The sequence below is a fragment of the Doryrhamphus excisus genome, linkage group LG16 (assembly GCF_037039965.1).
Source record: "Doryrhamphus excisus strain RoL-2023G ecotype Guam linkage group LG16, RoL_Dexc_Guam_v1.1, whole genome shotgun sequence".
NCBI classification, from domain to species: domain Eukaryota; kingdom Metazoa; phylum Chordata; class Actinopteri; order Syngnathiformes; family Syngnathidae; genus Doryrhamphus; species Doryrhamphus excisus.
In genome coordinates this window covers 2899346-2922248 of record NC_136372.1, presented here as the reverse complement: position 1 = coordinate 2922248, position 22903 = coordinate 2899346, and the positions used below count along the sequence as shown (strand labels likewise).

General features: G+C 42.9%; 3 protein-coding genes across 6 annotated transcripts in view; 2 read left to right on the top strand and 1 right to left on the bottom strand.

The window, feature by feature from the left end:
• psmc3ip (PSMC3 interacting protein) overlaps positions 1–9642 on the top strand; it is a 28472-nt gene extending 18830 nt beyond the window's left edge. Inside the window, exons 8-10 of one of the 3 annotated variants that reach the window (XM_078797027.1) lie at positions 5430–5490; positions 6324–6371; positions 9299–9642. In XM_078797027.1, coding sequence (XP_078653153.1) covers positions 5430–5490; positions 6324–6371; positions 9299–9315 — 126 coding nt within the window. In that variant the 3' untranslated portion in view covers positions 9316–9642. Of the gene's footprint in view, positions 1–5429; positions 5491–5909; positions 5958–6323; positions 6372–7920; positions 8536–9298 lie in introns of those variants that run through there. The other 2 variants (XM_078797028.1, XM_078797026.1) reach the window with 2 other exon arrangements.
• mlx (MAX dimerization protein MLX) lies at positions 6817–13213 on the bottom strand. Of its 2 annotated transcripts, XM_058048689.2 has the most exons (8): positions 12113–12510; positions 11118–11157; positions 10955–11041; positions 9484–9593; positions 9289–9388; positions 8364–8463; positions 8095–8293; positions 6817–8028 (listed from the first exon to the last, which is right to left on the bottom strand). In XM_058048689.2, the coding sequence occupies exons 1-8, from the start codon at positions 12149–12151 to the stop codon at positions 7972–7974; spliced, it is 732 nt and encodes a 243-aa protein (XP_057904672.2). In that variant the 5' UTR covers positions 12152–12510; the 3' UTR covers positions 6817–7971. The 2 variants fall into 2 exon arrangements, with proteins under 2 accessions (XP_057904672.2, XP_078653155.1); XM_078797029.1 differs by having other exon boundaries at positions 6817–8293; positions 12113–13213.
• On the top strand, positions 12364–22834 carry fmnl1a (formin-like 1a). Its single transcript, XM_058048683.2, has 26 exons — positions 12364–12521; positions 12743–13161; positions 14684–14767; positions 15494–15580; positions 15702–15772; positions 15866–15949; positions 16022–16186; positions 16250–16358; positions 16961–17037; positions 17121–17214; positions 17744–17818; positions 17898–18008; positions 18076–18225; positions 18315–18416; positions 19033–19777; positions 19849–19973; positions 20054–20256; positions 20332–20566; positions 20638–20706; positions 20766–20846; positions 20910–21039; positions 21107–21270; positions 21336–21437; positions 21515–21607; positions 21705–21810; positions 21875–22834. Exons 2-26 carry the CDS (start codon positions 12976–12978, stop codon positions 21937–21939), a joined length of 3513 nt encoding a protein of 1170 aa, XP_057904666.2. The 5' UTR covers positions 12364–12521; positions 12743–12975; the 3' UTR covers positions 21940–22834.
• Positions 22835–22903: the final 69 nt, after the last annotated feature.

Here is a 22903-nt window from a genome sequence, read left to right as displayed (position 1 = left end):
GTGTGAGAGGTTTCCAGTTGATTTTTGCGCAGAAAAGTGCATTTTTATTAAGTTGAAAAAATGAAAAAAAACGTAAGGCTAACCCCTTACCTTTTTTTCAAAAATCAACACCTCTACAAAGTAGCATTTTATGCCATTTTGGGGTCCTTCTGGGACCCCTGATGAGTGTGTGAGAGGTTTCCAGTTGATTTTGGCGCAGAAAAGTGCATTTTTAGCAAGTTGAAAAAATGAAAAAAAACATAAGGCTAACCCCTTACCTTTTTTTCAAAAATCGACACCTCTACAAAGTGGCATTTTATGCCATTTTGGGGTCCTTCCGGGACCCCCGATGCGTGTGTGAGAGGTTTCCAGTTCATTTTTGCGCAGAAAAGTGCATTTTTAGCAAGTTGAAAAAATGAAAAAAAACATAAGGCTAACCCCTTACCTTTTTTTCAAAAATCGACACCTCTACAAAGTGGCATTTTATGCCATTTTGGGGTCCTTCTGGGACCCCCGATGCGTGTGTGAGAGGTTTCCAGTTCATTTTTGCGCAGAAAAGTGCATTTTTAGCAAGTTGAAGAAATGAAAAAAAAACATAAGGCTAACCCCTTACCTTTTTTTCAAAAATCGACACCTCTACAAAGTGGCATTTTATGCCATTTTGGGGTCCTTCTGGGACCCCCGATGCGTGTGTGAGAGGTTTCCAGTTGATTTTGGTGCAGAAAAGTGCATTTTTAGCAAGTTGAAAAAATGAAAAAAAACATAAGGCTAACCCCTTACCTTTTTTTCAAAAATCGACACCTCTACAAAGTGGCATTTTATGCCATTTTGGGGTCCTTCTGGGACCCCCGATGCGTGTGTGAGAGGTTTCCAGTTCATTTTTGCGCAGAAAAGTGCATTTTTAGCAAGTTGAAAAAATGAAAAAAAACATAAGGCTAACCCCTTACCTTTTTTTCAAAAATCGACACCTCTACAAAGTGGCATTTTATGCCATTTTGGGGTCCTTCCGGGACCCCCGATGCGTGTGTGAGAGGTTTCCAGTTCATTTTTGCGCAGAAAAGTGCATTTTTAGCAAGTTGAAGAAATGAAAAAAAAACATAAGGCTAACCCCTTACCTTTTTTTCAAAAATCGACACCTCTACAAAGTGGCATTTTATGCCATTTTGGGGTCCTTCTGGGACCCCCGATGCGTGTGTGAGAGGTTTCCAGTTCATTTTTGCGCAGAAAAGTGCATTTTTAGCAAGTTGAAAAAATGAAAAAAAACATAAGGCTAACCCCTTACCTTTTTTTCAAAAATCGACACCTCTACAAAGTGGCATTTTATGCCATTTTGGGGTCCTTCTGGGACCCCCGATGCGTGTGTGAGAGGTTTCCAGTTGATTTTGGCGCAGAAAAGTGCATTTTTAGCAAGTTGAAAAAATGAAAAAAAACATAAGGCTAACCCCTTACCTTTTTTTCAAAAATCAACACCTCTACAAAGTGGCATTTTATGCCATTTTGGGGTCCTTCTGGGACCCCCGATGCGTGTGTGAGAGGTTTCCAGTTCATTTTTGCGCAGAAAAGTGCATTTTTATTAAGTTGAAAAAATGAAAAAAAACATAAGGCTAACCCCTTACCTTTTTTTCAAAAATCGACACCTCTACAAAGTGGCATTTTATGCCATTTTGGGGTCCTTCTGGGACCCCTGATGCGTGTGTGAGAGGTTTCCAGTTGATTTTGGCGCAGAAAAGTGCATTTTTAGCAAGTTGAAAAAATGAAAAAAAACATAAGGCTAACCCCTTACCTTTTTTTCAAAAATCGACACCTCTACAAAGTGGCATTTTATGCCATTTTGGGGTCCTTCCGGGACCCCCGATGCGTGTGTGTGAGAGGTTTCCAGTTCATTTTTGCGCAGAAAAGTGCATTTTTAGCAAGTTGAAAAAATGAAAAAAAACATAAGGCTAACCCCTTACCTTTTTTTCAAAAATCGACACCTCTACAAAGTGGCATTTTATGCCATTTTGGGGTCCTTCCGGGACCCCCGATGCGTGTGTGAGAGGTTTCCAGTTGATTTTGGCGCAGAAAAGTGCATTTTTAGCAAGTTGAAAAAATGAAAAAAAACCTAAGGCTAACCCCTTACCTTTTTTTAAAAAATCAACACCTCTACAAAGTGGCATTTTATGCCATTTTGGGGTCCTTCTGGGACCCCCGATGCGTGTGTGAGAGGTTTCCAGTTCATTTTTGCGCAGAAAAGTGCATTTTTAGCAAGTTGAAAAAATGAAAAAAAACATAAGGCTAACCCCTTACCTTTTTTTCAAAAATCGACACCTCTACAAAGTGGCATTTTATGCCATTTTGGGGTCCTTCCGGGACCGCCGATGCGTGTGTGAGAGGTTTCCAGTTGATTTTGGCGCAGAAAAGTGCATTTTTAGCAAGTTGAAAAAATGAAAAAAAACGTAAGGCTAACCCCTTACCTTTTTTCAAAAATCAACACCTCTACAAAGTGGCATTTTATGCCATTTTGGGGTCCTTCTGGGACCCCCGATGCGTGTGTGAGAGGTTTCCAGTTCATTTTTGCGCAGAAAAGTGCATTTTTAGCAAGTTGAAGAAATGAAAAAAAAACATAAGGCTAACCCCTTACCTTTTTTTCAAAAATCGACACCTCTACAAAGTGGCATTTTATGCCATTTTGGGGTCCTTCTGGGACCCCCGATGCGTGTGTGAGAGGTTTCCAGTTGATTTTGGCGCAGAAAAGTGCATTTTTAGCAAGTTGAAAAAATGAAAAAAAACATAAGGCTAACCCCTTACCTTTTTTTAAAAAATCAACACCTCTACAAAGTGGCATTTTATGCCATTTTGGGGTCCTTCTGGGACCCCTGATGAGTGTGTGAGAGGTTTCCAGTTGATTTTGGCGCAGAAAAGTGCATTTTTAGCAAGTTGAAAAAATGAAAAAAAACGTAAGGCTAACCCCTTACCTTTTTTTCAAAAATCAACACCTCTACAAAGTGGCATTTTATGCCATTTTGGGGTCCTTCCGGGACCCCCGATGCGTGTGTGAGAGGTTTCCAGTTCATTTTTGCGCAGAAAAGTGCATTTTTAGCAAGTTGAAAAAATGAAAAAAAACATAAGGCTAACCCCTTACCTTTTTTTCAAAAATCGACACCTCTACAAAGTGGCATTTTATGCCATTTTGGGGTCCTTCCGGGACCCCCGATGCGTGTGTGAGAGGTTTCCAGTTGATTTTGGCGCAGAAAAGTGCATTTTTAGCAAGTTGAAAAAATGAAAAAAAACGTAAGGCTAACCCCCTTACCTTTTTTTCAAAAATCAACACCTCTACAAAGTGGCATTTTATGCCATTTTGGGGTCCTTCCGGGACCCCCGATGCGTGTGTGAGAGGTTTCCAGTTCATTTTTGCGCAGAAAAGTGCATTTTTATTAAGTTGAAAAAATGAAAAAAAACGTAAGGCTAACCCCTTACCTTTTTTTCAAAAATCGACACCTCTACAAAGTGGCATTTTATGCCATTTTGGGGTCCTTCCGGGACCCCCGATGCGTGTGTGAGAGGTTTCCAGTTGATTTTGGCGCAGAAAAGTGCATTTTTAGCAAGTTGAAAAAATGAAAAAAAACCTAAGGCTAACCCCTTACCTTTTTTTAAAAAATCAACACCTCTACAAAGTGGCATTTTATGCCATTTTGGGGTCCTTCTGGGACCCCCGATGCGTGTGTGAGAGGTTTCCAGTTCATTTTTGCGCAGAAAAGTGCATTTTTAGCAAGTTGAAAAAATGAAAAAAAACATAAGGCTAACCCCTTACCTTTTTTTCAAAAATCGACACCTCTACAAAGTGGCATTTTATGCCATTTTGGGGTCCTTCCGGGACCGCCGATGCGTGTGTGAGAGGTTTCCAGTTGATTTTGGCGCAGAAAAGTGCATTTTTAGCAAGTTGAAAAAATGAAAAAAAACGTAAGGCTAACCCCTTACCTTTTTTCAAAAATCAACACCTCTACAAAGTGGCATTTTATGCCATTTTGGGGTCCTTCTGGGACCCCCGATGCGTGTGTGAGAGGTTTCCAGTTCATTTTTGCGCAGAAAAGTGCATTTTTAGCAAGTTGAAGAAATGAAAAAAAAACATAAGGCTAACCCCTTACCTTTTTTTCAAAAATCGACACCTCTACAAAGTGGCATTTTATGCCATTTTGGGGTCCTTCTGGGACCCCCGATGCGTGTGTGAGAGGTTTCCAGTTGATTTTGGCGCAGAAAAGTGCATTTTTAGCAAGTTGAAAAAATGAAAAAAAACATAAGGCTAACCCCTTACCTTTTTTTAAAAAATCAACACCTCTACAAAGTGGCATTTTATGCCATTTTGGGGTCCTTCTGGGACCCCTGATGAGTGTGTGAGAGGTTTCCAGTTGATTTTGGCGCAGAAAAGTGCATTTTTAGCAAGTTGAAAAAATGAAAAAAAACGTAAGGCTAACCCCTTACCTTTTTTTCAAAAATCAACACCTCTACAAAGTGGCATTTTATGCCATTTTGGGGTCCTTCCGGGACCCCCGATGCGTGTGTGAGAGGTTTCCAGTTCATTTTTGCGCAGAAAAGTGCATTTTTAGCAAGTTGAAAAAATGAAAAAAAACATAAGGCTAACCCCTTACCTTTTTTTCAAAAATCGACACCTCTACAAAGTGGCATTTTATGCCATTTTGGGGTCCTTCCGGGACCCCCGATGCGTGTGTGAGAGGTTTCCAGTTGATTTTGGCGCAGAAAAGTGCATTTTTAGCAAGTTGAAAAAATGAAAAAAAACGTAAGGCTAACCCCCTTACCTTTTTTTCAAAAATCAACACCTCTACAAAGTGGCATTTTATGCCATTTTGGGGTCCTTCCGGGACCCCCGATGCGTGTGTGAGAGGTTTCCAGTTCATTTTTGCGCAGAAAAGTGCATTTTTATTAAGTTGAAAAAATGAAAAAAAACGTAAGGCTAACCCCTTACCTTTTTTTCAAAAATCAACACCTCTACAAAGTGGCATTTTATGCCATTTTGGGGTCCTTCTGGGACCCCTGATGCGTGTGTGAGAGGTTTCCAGTTGATTTTGGTGCAGAAAAGTGCATTTTTAGCAAGTTGAAAAAATGAAAAAAACATAAGGCTAACCCCTTACCTTTTTTTCAAAAATCGACACCTCTACAAAGTGGCATTTTATGCCATTTTGGGGTCCTTCTGGGACCCCTGATGCGTGTGTGAGAGGTTTCCAGTTGATTTTGGTGCAGAAAAGTGCATTTTTAGCAAGTTGAAAAAATGAAAAAAACATAAGGCTAACCCCTTACCTTTTTTGCCAAAAAACGACATTTCTACAAAGTGCAATTTTCTTCACTTTTTTTGTTCCTTCTGGGACTTGATTTCGGAGCAGTTTATACTTAAAATGAAAAAAAAAGGTGTGTGTGTTTTAAGTCAACACATTGTAACCAATTCTATTGTGTTCCAGGACAGAGTCGTTTGGCCCTCAACCAGAGCTGCAGGCGGTTGGATGCAGGTACACGTTGCAGGTACACGTTGCAGGTACACGTTGCAGGTACACGTTGCACACACTCACACCTTCTTTGGCCTTAAACCGTATCGTCATTAAAATGCAACATGCATAGAAATCTCATCAAATATTCAAGAATGGATCGACATTTCTACAAGCGCCATTTTCTGCCCTTTTTGGGTCCTTCTGGGACCCCCGATGACAATGGGGGAGGTTTCCACTTGATTTGGGTGGAGTAAAGTGCACTTGAAGCAAGTTAGACCCCCCCCCCAAAAAAAACACAAAAGTTAACCCCTTACCATTTTTGTCGAAAATGAACACTTTTACAAAGGGCCCTTTGGGACTTGATTTGGGAACAGTTTATACTTCAATGAAAATGAAAAAAAAGGTGTGTGTGTTTTAAGTCAACACATTGTAACCAATTCTATTGTGTTCCAGGACAGAGTCGTTTGGCCCTCAACCAGAGCTGCAGGCGGTTGGATGCAGGTACACGTTGCACACACTCACACCTTCTTTGGCCTTAAATCGTATCGTCATTAAAATGCAACATGCATAGAAATCTCATCAAATATTCAGGAATGGATCGACATTTCTACAAAGCGCCATTTTCTGCCCTTTTTGGGTCCTTCTGGGACCTCCAATGACAATGGGGGAGGTTTCCACTTGATTTGGGCGCAGTAAAGTGCACTTGCACACAAAGGTTAACCCCTTACCATTTTTGTCGAAAATGAACACTTTTACAAAGGGCCCTTTGGGACTTGATTTGGGAACAGTTTATACTTCAATGAAAATGAAAACAAAGGTGTGTGTGTTTTAAGTCAACACATTGTAACCAATTCTATTGTGTTCCAGGACAGAGTCGTTTGGCCCTCAACCAGAGCTGCAGGCGGTTGGATGCAGGTACACGTTGCAGGTACACGTTGCACACACTCACACCTTCTTTGGCCTTAGACCGTATCGTCATTAAAATGCAACATGCATAGAAATGTCATCAAATATTCACATAATATTCAACATTTTCTTTCACCAAAAGTAACAAACCAAAGTAGGAATAGATCAAGGGAGTTGGAACTCAAAGTAACAATAACTACCTCATCTCCAGTTATTACAATAGCGACCATAAAATGTAAAAAAAAAATCAAAATAAAATCATTACAATTAAATTAAAATAAAATGTTTAAAAATATCCAGGTTTGATTATTCTTAAATTTCGTTTTAATTTATCCAATGTATTAAACAAATTTTGCGTGTATAAAAAAAAAAAACATTTAAAAATAAATAAATAAATGCGTGTTCTCCCATTCAGTACTAGTGCCACTTAATTAATTGATGATTGACACATTGATTTAGACAATGGCATATTTATTTAACCAGGAGACATCCTGCAATACACAGAACACATACAACACATATATGCAATGTCAGGCGGCAAAACAAGAATAATTTAGCAAATACAAAATGTTTGTCGGATGTACAAGCAGATGAGCTTCTGTTTCCTAGCAAAATTATATATATAAATATTAAAAAAAAAAAAAAAGTTTCACTCCCCACTATCGCAGGTGCGTAAAAATAAATTCCAAACAGACTTGGTAATTAAAGGGACCGGATGAGTGGATAGTTGGGACTGGTTGGTGCTCGAGCACTCCTGAGTTTGAGGCAACTGAGCAAGGCACTAAACAGTTCTTTAACGAGGCCGTGTAGATATGAAAATATACGTATTTTAACTCCCAACTCGTAAGAGAATATGTATTGATATACTGTATAGAAATAGTAGCGGTCATAGCATAGACTCCTGAGGCACACCAGAAGTTAAAACAGGGAAATAAACCACTTTGTGTCAGCACAGCCACACTGTCCATTGAACTATTTAATTTAAAAATGTGAAATGATGCTAAATGATAAACAATAATTGGTTATTAACGGTATGGAATTGCTATGTGCTATCTTGTTGGTCTCCTTTACTGATTTGGTAATTACTGGTGTTCTAGTGTTGGGCTAAAGACTCAACAACTAGCTTTTCACAAACTGCTGTGGTCTACCGTATTTAAAAACTTTATATCCGTGGCTTTTAAGTGTTAAGAACCCGGTCTTAGTAACTGCTAGCTGTCGCTGTAGCAATGACTTGGTTTTACTCCTAGTGACTTAACATGGACAGTGTGTGCCTCCTGTCTGTTGTATACAATAACTGGCCACAATATTAGGCACACCGAGTCTCTAACCCTGAGAGAGAGAACCCCGCCCGCAAACTATTCAACACGTCGCTCTTAAAAACGTCACGATGGCAGCATTAAAAGGTGTAAGATGGCGTCTGTGTGCTGGCTTTTAAACAGTCGACGCTACCCGACGCTACCCGACGCTACCCGACGCTACCCGACGCGTTACAATATCAAACACCAGCTTCAAAGGAGACGAATGAAAATAAAACACGTATGTACCATTACGACTTCAGACCCACGTCGTCCAGCGGCAGTGGAGACACCCAAAGTCCCAGGAGCCAATGTCAGTAGAGCTGACCGCTGAGCTGTCGCAGGACACTGATGACAAAATTCCTCAGCATCTACGGGGTTAAAATACATAAATAATAAAATGCAAGTTTGCGACAGAAGATCATCCAGATCCTTACCAGCGGCTTGCAGTGTTCCTCGATCCAGTTGATAACGCTTGCCGAGAGCTCCTGGAAGCTGTTGACCGACACGGCGTTGCTGAAGGAGTCGAACAGGGAGTCCATGATGCTCTGAAAGACGTTGAACTTCATCTGGTCCGACACTTGGTTGTCCCCCTGTGGGTGGTTCTGGTGGGCCTTCACAATCTGCTCGTAGTTCCTGTTGAGGAGAAAAACATCAGCGTTGGACCTGAAGGCTGATGTTTAATGAAGCGGAGGATTGGTCTCACGTTTTCATGATCTTCAACGCCGTCACTTCTTTCCTCAGGCGGGAAACCTCCTCCTCCTGCTTCCTCTTCTCTTTGTGGAGAAAATTGATGTACTCGATGGCTGCAGACAAAAACACACAAAAACAAAACATCTTAAAATAAAGCCTGATGATCTGCCAACAAGGAGCATTGAGATGTTTTCCTTCAGTGAATAAGCTAACCTAGCATGATGTTGCTGTTAATGTGTGTAACATTAGCACGGTAGCATCATATAGCTATGCTACTGCTGAGCTAAATTTAGTTAAAAATAAACAGATTTAGGGCTAAATTTAAAAAATGATGTACATCAGTGGTCTCCAAACTAAGGCCCGGGGGCCGGACACGGCCCACTTCCACATTTGACCCGGCCCCTTGAACAATAAAGCATGTACATTTTTCTGTCATAGAACTGGAAATGGTAACCTATTGTGAGCAATGTTACTACAAACACACTTTGCCCCAGTCATAGAACATAAACAAACTACCCTGCCCCTGGCCCCCCTTCAGAGGAGGGAAAAGTCATGTGGCCCTCACTGGAAAAAGTTTGGGGACCCCTGATGTACATGAATTGAAAAGCAGTACATGAAGACGGAACCACCATCCACCAGTACAAGCCTGGATGGAGAGGTTGGGGTAGCACTCAATAACATCATCAAATTTATCTTTATGTATTCCCACTAATTAATATGAGGTGAAAGAAAAGGGAAAATACAATATAGATAATCCATATGTGTAATGTGGTAGAAAATGATACGTTCGAGGACCGTCAAATAAAGTGGGGCAAGTGGACACTAGCAGCAAACGTGTAAAAAGTGGATGGTTGTAACTATATTTGTTTTAACCCCAAAGAGCAGTACTGTACATCCCTAGAACGTATCATAAATGAACCCGTCTTCGGTGTCCTTACTTTTCTGCAGGACGACGGCCTTGCTGATCTTCTGCGCTCCCACCGCTGATTCCGACTGCAGGAACGTGGGCACCACCGACTGCAGGTCATCAAAGCCTTTCTGAAAGGAGGGAAAGGCGTTCCAAGATGATGATGATGATGATGATGATGATGACGTGCTTCACGTCACGGAATGAAGGCAAAGTGCAGCGTCACCTTGATGGTGTCGCGTCGCTTCTGCTCAGCCTGCGTGTGAGCTTGTCGCCGCCGATCTTTGTACGAGTTCTTGTGTGACGTCTCGTGTCGGCAGTCGCTGTCCTCGTCATCTGTTGGTACAATAAATTGAAATTAAAAACCTATTAAGCAAAAGTGTCTCTTTAAGGCCCGTGTTAAGCATCTGGGGGCCACATGGGACCCCACCCGCCCCTGTAGACCTACCATGTGCGGGGGCTTCCGTACTGACTGTTGCCCCCCATTGCAGAAGAAAATGGAATGGAAAAGGAATATATGGACAAGGAATTATATATGTTTTTGTTGGGATGAGGTTGGAATCTGGGTGGTTAGGGGGGTCGGACTAAATAAGTTTTGACTTCTTCCTACTCCCTTTCGAACATGTGTATGTTAATATATACATATGTATTTTTATTTGTATTGATTTTTTTTTATTTTGGTTGGTTTGTTGTGCTTACAATGTTTATTATGTTCAAAATAAACTAAACTCATTCATTTTCTACCGCTGGAGCCTATCCCAGCTGTCTTAGGGGGAGAGGCGGGGTACACCCTGGACTGGTGGCCAGCCAATCACAGGGCACATATAGACAAACAACCATTCACACTCACATTCATACCTATGGACAATTTGGAGTCGCTAATTAACCTAGCATGTTTTGTTTTTTTTTTAGAATGTGGGAGGAAACCGGAGTACCCGGAAAAAAAAAAAAAACACGCATGCACAGGGAGAACATGCAAACTCCACACAGAGATGGCCAAGGGTGGAATTTAACCCTGGTCTCCTACCTGTGAGGTCTGCGCGCTAACCACTCGTCCTATTATAATAAAACCAAATTAATCCACCTTTACACAGAGAATAATGCCAATTTTTATTGATTTGTTGACTTTTTCCTACATTTTTTTTGCCATAATATATAAAACATAACATTACGGTATGTAGAAATATAGTATGAATAAAATAGTGCAGATCCAGACTCATTTCTTAACATTTTTTCTCCTTTTTTCCCTTAATTCCTGAGTACGATTTTAATATTATATCTTCATTCATTTTCTACCGCTTTTCCTCACGAGGGTCGCGGGGGTATGCTGGAGCCTATCCCAGCTGTCTTCAGGCGAGAGGCGGGGTACACCCTGGACTGGTGGCCACCCAATCACAGGGCACATATAGACAAACAACCATTCACACTCAAATTCATACCTATGGACAATTTGGAGTCGCTAATTAACCTAGCATGTTTTTTTTTTTTGGAATGTGGGAGGAAACCGGAGTACCCGGAAAAAAAAAAAAAAAACACGCATGCACGGGGAGAACATGCAAACTCCACACAGAGATGGCCGAGGGTGGAATTTAACCCTGGTCTCCTAGCTGTGAGGTCTGCACGCTAACCACTCGACCGCCCCTAAACTAAATTAAACTAAAAAAAAGCAAAACATAATTTTCAACCAAAGCACACACCTGTATTTGGTACTGAAGAGGCACTTGTTGAACCGATGCTGTTGGCTCGCGACACCGTGCTCCCCTTCCTGGCGGCATTAAAGAAACCTGCAAGAGAATGGACCACATCCATTATCGTCACCTACACCAATCAAACATCGCACGCAACAACACGACAACTCACCGGGGTCAAAGACGCCGTCACCGAACACCACATCTGCGTGCTGTGAGCCAGCGCCAGGCAACAGAAGATGGAGAGAGGGGAAAAAAAAAAGGAATATAAGATGATGGAAAAGGTGCTGGCCTACATGTGGACAATGATGCTTCAAGTGCCCACTGATTACTTCTTTTCATGAGTACCACAATGACTGCTATCGTCCCTCGTCAAATAAGGACACCCCCGCACAAACGTCACTCCAATTATAAGGGTGCAGTTCAAAAATGGCTTCTATAGTCATTCTTTACATAAATCAATGCTAAGGAGAAAAAAATGACATTTTGGGGTAGAAAGAGCAGCCATATTAACATGTAATACATGGCTACCCACTGTCACTCCCTCTCTGCACACTTGTTGCGTGTTTTAGGGACCGTTGTCTTATATTCGGGTGAATATAGTATAGATAGTTTGCCCTCTAGTGGGCTGTATGAGAATGACACCATATTCGATCTGGGCTAGGATTTTTCCACATACTGAAAAGTACAAACGTTTATGAAAAACATTCAAGATAAATAAGATTTTCTAAAATGAGTATGTTTGGTGCACACATGACGTAAATGTGAGCAGTCCCATCCTTTGATTGACAGCTTGACAATGAAAAGCACTATTGTTTTTATGCCGACAGCAGTTACTTGTCACACGCTAAATATGCTTGGAAAACGTCCCAAAAATCATTCACTCGTGGGAATATGAAGTTTAATGTTACTTCAAATTTGATGTATTGCTGTAACTACACACAACCATATAAGAAATACTATTAAAAAGCGACATGTTCACAACTAGTTAGCTAGCTAGCTAGCTGGCTACTAAACATTGACTCAACCAACAAAGACGCCAGCGACTGACAGCGCAGGCAGAAAGTTTAAAACGCAGCCTCGCCGGCTGTAGTTGATGTCACAAGGGACGTGTGACTCAAACGACAAAAGATGATGAATTTCTACGATCACAAGGCTGAACTTTACCTTCCCGTGGTCCTCGGGCGATGTCGTCGGGTCCGCCATTTTGGAAATGAGCCTTAAAAGTGGTGCGTTCGGGTGCTCCTTTGTAAAAGTGAGGATTCGACCGACGGGGGCAGACAGAAAGTCAAACTGAACAAAAAGAAAGCACAACTCCCGTTTGGGAGATAAAAAGTAAGATTATTATCGGTATTCGGTGAAGTGCAGAGCGTCGGTTGTTCTTGTTCGTCGCCACAAAGCAGTTCAACTGAAGTGTGTGGCGTTCCCATTCTGTTAGAGTCCTCGAATGTCGCAGCACCGGATGCAGTAGCCGACTTTGAGCACAGGGTGTCGCTGTTATACAACACTCCCAACCAGGTTCCTTTCATTTTGGATCACCTGACTGCCACAAAGGCAAACTGGCCTCAAGCAAAGGGTAAGGAGCAAAAACACATGATCCCTGGTCCAGTTAAAGTGGTCTAAAGTCTGAAACTATGCTGGTTATAATGTGCTCTACTCAACGTCCACCACCTGCTGCATCATTTCTTGCACCCTAGAAGTCACTTAGACTCTTTTGCGCTCCACCCTGTGTTCGTTCTACAGCAGGAAGTCACTCTTCTGCTTTTCTGCCCGTGTGGTTTTCTGTCTGTGTTACAGAGTGTGTCACGCTCTGCTTGCCTTCCGCTCAGCACAAGAAACTCTCCAGAGGTGTTTGTCCAGGAGAAGACTGCCATCTTGCCTCCTTCTCACCTGCAGGATGCACTTCCTCCCGGCAACAGGCCTCATTTAGGCCTCCTTTTTGCCCTCGCACGCTCTGGTATGCAACTGATTTTCTCAGGAGAAGGCGTTTGTTCACGGCTTTCCTCCTGGATTACTTGTGGAGATTAGTGATGGGGAATGCTGCTACGGGGGCCGCCGAGCAACAGGAGCCACCCGACGGTCGTGAAGCAAGGAGCTCGGTCTCGTCTGGGATGAGTGAGCCGACGCCCCCGGCGCTGCAGAAGAAGCAGCCGCCTCCTCCAAAGCTGCCCAAGCCTGCCGAGAAGGAGTTGGAGGAACGCTTCAATGTGGTCCTGGTGAGTAGAGCACAACTTTAGTTTTTTTTTTTTTTTTTTACCAGTCCAAAGTTCTGGGACGCTTGCTTATACTATTGAATGGGAAAGTGTATCTAAACTTTTGATTGGTGTTGTACATGAAGAATTAATAACATACTGCTCATTTGGAAGCAACGGCAACACAAAATAATCATTTATGCTGACAAAATGATGAAAAAACAGTCACTTTTCCTCTCGAGGATGGCGGCGTGATGAGCGTGCGGGGGCCTCAAGGGGAAGTGGGGCAATGCATCACCGCTACAGACCATAAGACCGGAAAAGGCACCACGCTTTCAACATGCAGCATGATCTTCACCTCATCATAAATAAACACATTATTATTCACTGTCAAATGGAAAATATTGTTTACACGCCCATGCACAACAGGACCCCCCCCACAAATATAATCCTTTATGCAGCTAAATCATTATATTTGATAACTTAAGTGAGGGCGTAGAACCATGTGACCTCTGGCAGCCAATCAAAGAACAGATTACATCGAGATCATGGAACAACACAATAAATAGAATGAATGTGGTGTTTCTATTTATATACACAAGTGAACTTTCAAAGCCTAACCCCCCCCCACAAAAAAAGTGGCACAAATTAAAAAAAATATTTTTTTTTCATCTAACTAGGCATGTGTATTTAGCTTTTTTGCGTGTGTTTTGGGAATTTTGCAAGTGTGACGCCACCGCAGATGGGTACCAATGGCACAAAGGACAATTGTGATGGTAACCATAGAACAGGAAATGGACGTTTCTGACTGATATTACATCTATTCTTATGAATTTTTACTAAGCAGATGTTGACATAAATAGTATGTAGCGGAAAGCACGGCTTCAAAGGGTTATATGATGATGATTTTTTATTTATTTAAATATCTTTTGTTTTTCCAAACATCCTGTAAGCACTATTGTATAAAATTAAATGTAAAATAATAATAATTTATCGTATGTCATATATTTAATTTATATTTAGTTAGTACTAACATAAAAAACAAATATTCTCAGTAATTATTATTATTATTATTTTTTTTACTTTTCACACATTCTGCTCTCTTGGTGGAATAAACAAGGATGTTTTGGTTTTTTCTTAAATTTTATTTCATGACCGCACCCTCGCAACCGAGTATGACCCTACTTCCTGCCTCGGCGATATAAGCGAGAAGCAGGTGTAGGTTCATGTTTAGCCAACTCAACCATCACAAGTGATGCTACATAGTGATCATCATGGGACGCCACGGCAGCTCGTTTAACCACCAAACCACAAGTGACACCCCGTCAACAGACGCCAACTCCCGGCTAGAGTCATTTCCGTTCTCGCAGTTTAGTTTTTTTTAAGGTGTGGAGGCCTGAAGGTGAAAGTTAACACTTGGCCTCCAAGTCAAAGTTTGGATTAAACAGCCACATTTGTCATAGGAAAAAAAACGCTTTGAGCATTCTACATAAATAGATGAAGTCATGATGATGATGATGATGATGATAATGTTACCGTCTTTCAGAGCTACATGAACCTTCCGCCTGATAAACTGCAGCTGTTGAGTCAATATGACAACGACAAGAAATGGGAGCTCGTCTGTGATCAGGTACCATTGTTGTTTAAATGGAGTATGTTACTTTTATTGTAATGGTAATGGTTTCATTTCATTTGAACATGCATCAGATTACCATTGAACGCATCACATAATCAGTTCACAGTTCCACATGTCCAAAAGGAGTAGGAAGAAGCAAAGCTTATTAAATCCTACCCCTCCATCTGGTACTTTTACAATCACTAACTGTTATACTTGTTCACTTCCTGCTTTCCTAATATAATTTAAGTGATTTTTTAATGATGTGCATTGAGTTATATTTAATCAATTACTTTGCTAATTTATGTAGTTGTATTTCATTCATTTATTTTGAATTGGAACTTGTCATACAATTAAATTTATATATTGAATTGTATTTTAATGTCATTTAGATGTATTGCAGTCCATAGGGAGGTCATGCGTGATCTGGTACAATTTAATTGAATTAATAATTAAAATGCAATACATTTGATTAGATTGTATGTATTAATAATAATTATTATTAATTTAAATTGAATACTTTTTTAGTGTTTTGATTTTCATTAAATTTCATGTAATGTAATTTCTAATTTTATTATTGATTATTTCAGTATGCTAATATCACACATGGGTTAAGAGCACAGTGTTGAAACGCTCAAAGCGTTGCCATGGCAACAGTATAATCTGCAGCAGCCCGTGTGTGATGTGTTGGGAGAGATTTTTATTTTATTTTTTTTTAAGACTCTCACTCTTCTCCATCAGGAGCGTTTCCAGGTGAAAAGCTCACCATCCGCCTACCCGGCCAAGATCAAGAGCTTCTACCAGGATCAAGTAGTGGTGGCACGCAGGGTCAGTGAAGGCATCATCATCCGACTCACATATACTACGATGTTTGCTTATGTCTGCCTGTGTGTGTGTGTGTGTGTGTGTGGATGCTCCTGATTGACATCCGTGAAATGTTCCTCATTAGAAAAAACGAATCCAAGAGGCCACAAAGGTCCTGAAAGATTTGGAGATATCCCTTCGCACCAACCACATCGGGTGAGCAAGTGACATTTCCACGTCAGTGTTCTGAAATATGGCATCCACCCGAACTAAAGGCTATTCCTGTGTTGTTGTGTTTCCGACTCGTAGCTGGGTTCAGGAGTTCCTCAACGAGCAGAACAAAGGTCTGGATGTGTTGGTGGAGTACCTGTCTCAAGCACAGAGCGATGCCTTGTGAGTAGAAGCAGCATCTTGAACATCCCATCAGAAACAGTCGCCACCACAGATGTTTGGTGATGTCTTCAGGTTTGACGTGGACACCAGCGAAAACGGCAGCACCCTGCAAGACCGAACAAGAACCCTCAATGGAAGGTCCATCGAAGACCTGACTAAGACCACCAACGCCGCCACTAGCGGTGGCGCCTCGCAGTCTCATGGAATGAGCCGAGCGGCGCGAGCGCTCACCGTGAGGTGAGGAGGTTGTGCACCTGCCGTATATTAGCGCTGATGCTAACGTTTTTACCGCGCCAACAGGATTAGCTCCACTCTGGGAAACAAGATGATGAAGAGGTCTCACTTACCCAGCCAGAGAGATGACGTGCACGTGTGCATCATGTGTCTGAGAGCCATCATGAACTACCAGGTAGTAAACACCTCCGCCCACACTGGAGCGAAATGACAGGGAAATGTTTATAAAATAAAGCTACCACCTCGGGGCAGCACTTGTGTTGCCCCATGCAGAAAAGAAAGGTCAGGGAGGGGCGGCAGTAGAAGAGTCGGACCAAGATAAAGATGTAATCTAAGCAAAACTGTTTTATTATCAACTTGGGGGCAGAGTGTTGCGCTGCCCCACACGGCAGACAAAAGAACAAGGAGAGTCGGCAGGAAGACAGAGGGACACATAAATGCTTATGAATGCTAATAAATACAGGATATGCTTGAAAGAATACAAAACAAAGCTTTGTTTTTATGATTTCGAAAAACACTACAAGGTGTCGAAAAACAACTTATTAGTTTTTTTTTGCTTTTTCTTTAGCTTTTTGTGTCTATATAGCCGCTTACAAGAAGACATTGATGATAAAAATAGAAAACAAAGCACTACAAAAAGTGCATAACCATCATAGATAATGGATGAAAATGTTACAAGCTTATGCTAGCATTTGCTGTAACCATTAGGGGCACTGACCCACTTGCCCCTAATGCAAAAACAGCACAACGATCAAACTGACGCTACTTGTTTTTCAGTCTGGTTTCAACCTGGTGATGACACACTTGCGATGCGTCAACGAGATCGCGCTCAGTCTGAACAGCAGGAATCACAGGTCAGTGTGTGTGTGTGTGTGTGTGTGTGTGTGTGTTAGGAAGCCATAAGGTGTGTTTGAGTGTCATCACTATGCCGTGACAGGACCAAAGCCCTCGTCCTGGAGCTGCTGGCTGCTGTGTGTCTGGTCAGAGGAGGACATGACATCATCCTGTCGGCGTTTGACAACTTCAGAGAGGTAGGAAGATAATAAATACATAATATTGTGTCTTATTTACATTTTATGACACGTGCTTTTTCAGTACCAGTCAAAAGTTTGGAGACACTTGATTATGCTATTGAACGGGAAAGTGTCTCCAAACTTTTGATGCACCAGGGTGCACTTCAAGTGTTGCCCACACGGTGGCGGAAAAACATGGCCAAACTTAACTGGCACTGAAAATAAGACAGGCTCACCTTGTTTTTTCCGCCACCGTGTGGGCAACATTTGAATTGCACCCTCGTCATCATAATACTAAACAGTTTCCGACATTTAAATATTTTTAGTAATGTATAATATCTGAATACACTGTAAAATTACACATAATTGTAATTTCTGATTTATAATTGCATCAGATAAAAAATTGGAATTGGTAAATTATTTCTATACATGCTTTTAGTTTATTGTATTATATACTGATATGAATATAAATGTTGAAATTAATCTAACAATAATGTCAATAAATCTTGATATTATTCTTACACTTATGACACTTCCCCCCCCTCAGGTGAGCAGAGAGAGGAGCCGCTTTGAGAAGCTGATGGAGTACTTCATCAATGACGACAGCAACATTGACTTCATGGTGGGCCACATGCTCTCAATCGCTATTAATTAGACAGATGAATTAATGAGATTAATGGATGAATGTCACATGGTTGCAGGTGGCCTGCATGCAGTTCATCAACATAGTGGTCCATTCTGTGGAGAACATGAATTTCCGCGTACACCTGCAGTATGAGTTCACTCAGCTGGGCTTGGACAAGTATCTGGATGTGAGATGTTTCTCTTATAACGACTTCCTGTCTCTGCATTGTAAAACATTATGTGTGTGTGTGTTAGAGCCTGAAGGAAACGGAGAGCGAGAAGCTACAGGTGCAGATCCAGGCCTACCTGGACAACGTGCTGGATGTTGGTGCTCTGTTGGAGGACGCCGAGAACAGAGGCGGCGTGCTGGATCATGTGGACCAACTGCAGGACCACAACGTCAAGGTAGAACTGCAAAAGTCAAAAAACGGGAGAAGCGTGTGGTGTTATACATTCAGTATGCGTGATGAGATGTTCCTGTGATGTGCCTCCAGCTCAGTGCTCAGCTCCACGAGATGGAGACTCAGACTGTTGAGAAGATTTCTGAACTTGAGACTCAGCTCATGCAGGCCACCAAAGAGACGGAGCTGCTGAAGGTACACGGTGCTGTTAAACGGTGTTAAATATGCGGTAACAACCATGTAGCTAAGGGCTAAAGTAGTAGGACTACTAGCTAGCTAATGAATGCTAGCTAGCTAATGAATGCTAGCTAGCTAGCGAGCTAATGAATGCTAGCTAGCTAGGTAGCTAATGAATGCTAGCTGGCTAGCTAATGAATGCTAGCTAGCTAGCTAGCTAATGAATGCTTGCTAGCTAGCCAGCTAGCTAATGAATGCTGGATAGCTAGCGAGCTAATGAATGCTGGATAGCTAGCGAGCTAATGAATGCTGGATAGCTAGCTAATGAATGCTAGCTAGCTAGCGAGCTAATGAATGCTAGCTAGCTAGCGAGCTAATGAATGCTAGCTCACGAGCTAATGAATGCTAGCAAGCTAGCTAGCTAATGAATGCTTGCTAGCTAGCTAATGAATGCTTGCTAGCTAGCTAGCTAATGAATGCTAGCTAGCTAGCTAATGAATGCTAGCTAGCTAGCTAGCTAATGAATGCTAGCTAGCTAGCTAACTAATGAATGCTAGCTAGCTAGCTAGCTAATGAATGCTAGCATCCATCCATCCATCCACCCACCCACCCACTTTGTGTTTGTCCTTGGCAGGAAAGCCTGAGAGATTCGTGTTCTCAAGTGAGCACCCTACAGCAGAGGGAACGTGAGAAGGAGCTGGACAGGGAGCGAGAGAAGGAGCGGGAGCGTTTGAATGTAGCGACACCTCAGGCACCTTCCGAGTTAGAGCAGAAGATCCATGAGCTGCAGGAGAAAGGGCTGATCCGCCTGGGCCGGACCGCCTCCGGGGGCCTGGACATCCAGGTGGTACCCATTACGGTGACTGATTACATCCCGGCACCGGCGCCTCAGCCTAGCGTCACCGTGTCCTCCTCTACGCCATCCCGTCCTGTCGTGCCTCGTCCAACTCCTCATGGTCCTCCAGTACTTGCATCTTGTCCCGGAGGAGAGACACAACTTCCTCCTCCACCTGGAGGAGCACCACCACCACCTCCTCCACTTGCTGCAGTAGGAGGGCCACCACCTCTTCCGCTTGTTGCAGCAGCAGGAAGACCGCCACCGCCGCCGCCACCGCCGCCTCCTCCACCGGCTGCTGGAGGAAGTGGCGGTGGACCTCCTGCTGGAGGAGGGCCACCACCACCGCCTCCACCACCTGGGGTCGGGCTGCCGCCTCCTCCTCCACCTGGGGTCGGACCACCTCCTCCACCTGGGTCTGGACCACCCCCTCCTCCACCCGAGGGCGGACCGCCGCCTCCTCCTCCTGGGACTGGACCACCTCCTCCACCTGGGGCCGGACCACCACCTCCTCCGGGTCCTGGAGCACCCAACACTCAGTCCGGTAGGGATCTGACCTGAATCTACTGAAAGTCCCAACACTGCTGTGATCTTCATGGTTTTCTTCTACGTCAGGTCTGAAAAACAAAAAGACCATCCAGACCAAGTTCAGGATGCCGCTGTTGAACTGGCAGCCTCTGAAACCGAACCAGGTCACAGGAACTGTTTTTAACGAGCTGGATGACGAACAAGTCCTGGAGGTAAGAAGGCGTTCACCTCATGGAGAACGTCACTTGAGGTGATGGTAGCATGGTAGCTAGCATCTTGTCTGTCTCTGTAGGAGCTGAACATGGAGATGTTTGAGGAACAGTTCAAGACCAAGGCTCAGGGGAACCCGTCCGATTTGTCTAAAGTCAAAAAGAAGTTGGGGCAGAAGTCCCCCAGTAAGACGTCTTTGATTGATGCAAACAAGGCCAAGAACCTGGCCATCACCTTACGCAAAGGCGGGATGAATCCTTCACAAATCTGCACCGCCATCGAGATGTACGGACCGTTTTGCTCCGATTCTGTTGCGTTCTCCTTGGATAAAAAAAAAACCGTGTTGTTCCTTCCTCACAGGTATGACCAGCAGTCCTTGTCCATCGACTTCCTGGAGCTGCTGGAGCACTTCATACCATCAGACTTCGAGATGAAGCTGCTACTCAACTACGAGAAGGACGGGCGACCCCTTGACGAGCTGACGGACGAGGACCGCTTTATTCTCCACTTTGGGAAGATCCCTCGCCTGACCCAGCGCATCAATACGCTCACCTTCATGGGGAACTTCCCCGAGAGCGTCAAACGTCTTCAACCGGTTTGTCCAACCTCCTTGATCGGCGTCCCCTGAAGATCTTGGACTGATGATGGTTTCAATGTCCTTTGCAGCAACTCAACTCCATCATCGCGGCGTCCATGTCCATCAAATCCTCGGCCAAGTTAAAGAAGATCTTAGAGGTGAGGCGAAGACATCAGGAGTCTTCAAGCCGGTTCTGACGCCATCTTTGTTCTCTTAGATCGTGTTGGCGTTCGGGAACTACATGAACAGCAGCAAAAGGGGGGCGGCTTACGGTTTTAGACTGCAAAGTCTGGACCTGGTAAGTAGCTCCGGTCGGATAAACGGTACGTTGACGTCAGGTCGTTGACTTTGGTTTCTTCAGCTTCTGGAAACAAAGTCCACCGACCGCTCGCAGACTCTGCTCCACTTCATCACCAACATCATCCTGGACAAATACCCGGACTTGGCTAACTTCTACACGGAGCTTCATTTCGTGGACAAAGCAGCCCTCGGTATGTTCTCCTCTCCCGGTCCAGGTCTGTCAATCCTTGAGTTGAGAATCCCGATTCTCCTTGCCAGTGTCCCTGGACAGCATCCTGCAGGATATCCGCTTCCTGGAACGAGGCATGGAGATGACCAAGAAGGAGTTCCTGGTGCAGGACGACAGCCCGGTTTTGAAGGACTTCATCAAAAGCAACAGCGAGCAGTTGGAGTCGCTGACCAAGGACAGCAAAATGGCGCAGGTGAAGAAAGCCTTCAAACGCTTCATCCTCACAACCGAGCTAACACGTCACATGACTTTTTCCAGGAAGCTTACTGCTCCGTGGTGGAGTACTTCGGGGAGAACCCCAAAACCACACAGCCGGCTATGTTCTTCCCGCTTTTCTCCCGCTTCATTAAAGCATACAAGGTGAGGAATAGCGGAATGTTGTTGCCGTGCGGAGAATCGAACCTAAAAGTCCTTTTTTTTTTGGGGTTGGTTTGCAGAAAGCTGAGCAAGAGATTAATCAGAAGAAAAAAACAGAACTGGATGTGAGCGAAGGAAAAAGTAGTCCGCCCACCAAGAGCGCAGGTCCACGGGTAAATATTCGTTCAAAGCAAAGCGTGGGAATCAAACGTTGTAAAGCAGAATTCATGGTCATATCTTTGCAAGTGCCACTAAAATCATTTTTTTTAGGGTCCTTTGATGCCCAAGTTGGACTTCATAGCCGAGCTGAAGAGGAAGCAGGTTCAGCCCGGCGTCCGTGAGGGCAAAGATGGCGCCTTGGAGGACATCATCACAGGTAACAACACGCAATTCATTGATGTTGTTGGTGCGTCTCACCTTCTCGTTTTGTTGCGGCTCAGACCTGAGGACCACGCCGTTCCGACGCACGGATGGTCGCCGGCCAGCTCAGCGCCAGGATACATAATAAACACCCAAGGCTAAACACACACAAACACACACAAAGCAGCTTTAAGTGGAAAAAAGCACAAATGTTTGTTGACATTTGACCTTGTAAATACAATACCTTCATTTTAATTAAGAAGTTAGAAAATGCATATTTGGAGTCACGTGTTATGTAATAATAATCATTTTTAAAAAGTAGTCAGTGTTTTTGTGATTTTGCACACAAGCAGGGCCATACAATAATGATCTTCAATGTACCACATCGTAGTATTTTATTATTATTATTATTTTGCACAGTAGTGTAATCTAGCATTGATGCAAAGTAAAGGAAACTTGTGCCAACATTATGGGGGTATTCTGCCAACCGAGTTGAGTGGAAAGCCGGACTTACCTGTTCAGGGAAGGTAGATTTTTTTAAAACATGTGTGGTATCTTTTAGCTTGATTGACATATTCATTCTTCATTTAGAGCTTTTAATAACTGAAAAAAAACATATAATCCTGTTGTGTCATTTATATTCTTTCTGTTCATTAAATACATTGAAAATGGGCACAGTTGCTAATGGAGAGTAATCATGACTAGACGGGTAGGGTATAGTTAGTATAATAAATGAGTGTTAACTTGGGTATTAAATGCTCTATTGCAGGGGTCTCAAACTCAATTTACCTGGGGGCCACTGGAGCTAGGGTCTGGGTGAGACTGGGCCGCGTCAGGTTTTCCAAAAAAAAAACAAAAAAAACGCAATTATTAAAAACAGAAAAATGAATAAACTTTGTTTTGGTTCCGATTTTCTACAAGAAAAGCTCTGATAAAACATTCCACTGTTCTCAAATATCTTAATTTTTATTTTTCTACACAAAATAAGATGAAAAATAAATAAACTAATCAAGAAAAGAAAGAAAATCAATCAATCAGTAATAAATTGAATAATAATAATAAAACGGCAAATAATAAAAACTTAAGAAACCACATATAGTTGGTGGGTA

Coding starts and splice junctions, on each gene's coding strand:
- fmnl1a (XM_058048683.2), top strand. CDS start 12,976: ATGGGGAATGCTGCTACGGGGGCCGCCGAGCAACAGGAGCCACCCGAC. Junction 19,974..20,053: donor ATGACGAACAAGTCCTGGAG/GTAAGAAGGCGT, acceptor CTGTCTCTGTAG/GAGCTGAACATGGAGATGTT. Junction 21,608..21,704: donor CCAAGAGCGCAGGTCCACGG/GTAAATATTCGT, acceptor CATTTTTTTTAG/GGTCCTTTGATGCCCAAGTT.
- mlx (XM_078797029.1), bottom strand. CDS start 12,151: ATGGCGGACCCGACGACATCGCCCGAGGACCACGGGAAG. Junction 9,594..10,954: donor CTCTTCAGTACCAAATACAG/GTGTGTGCTTTG, acceptor TTGTACCAACAG/ATGACGAGGACAGCGACTGC. Junction 8,294..8,363: donor GCGTTGAAGATCATGAAAAC/GTGAGACCAATC, acceptor TCTCCTCAACAG/GAACTACGAGCAGATTGTGA.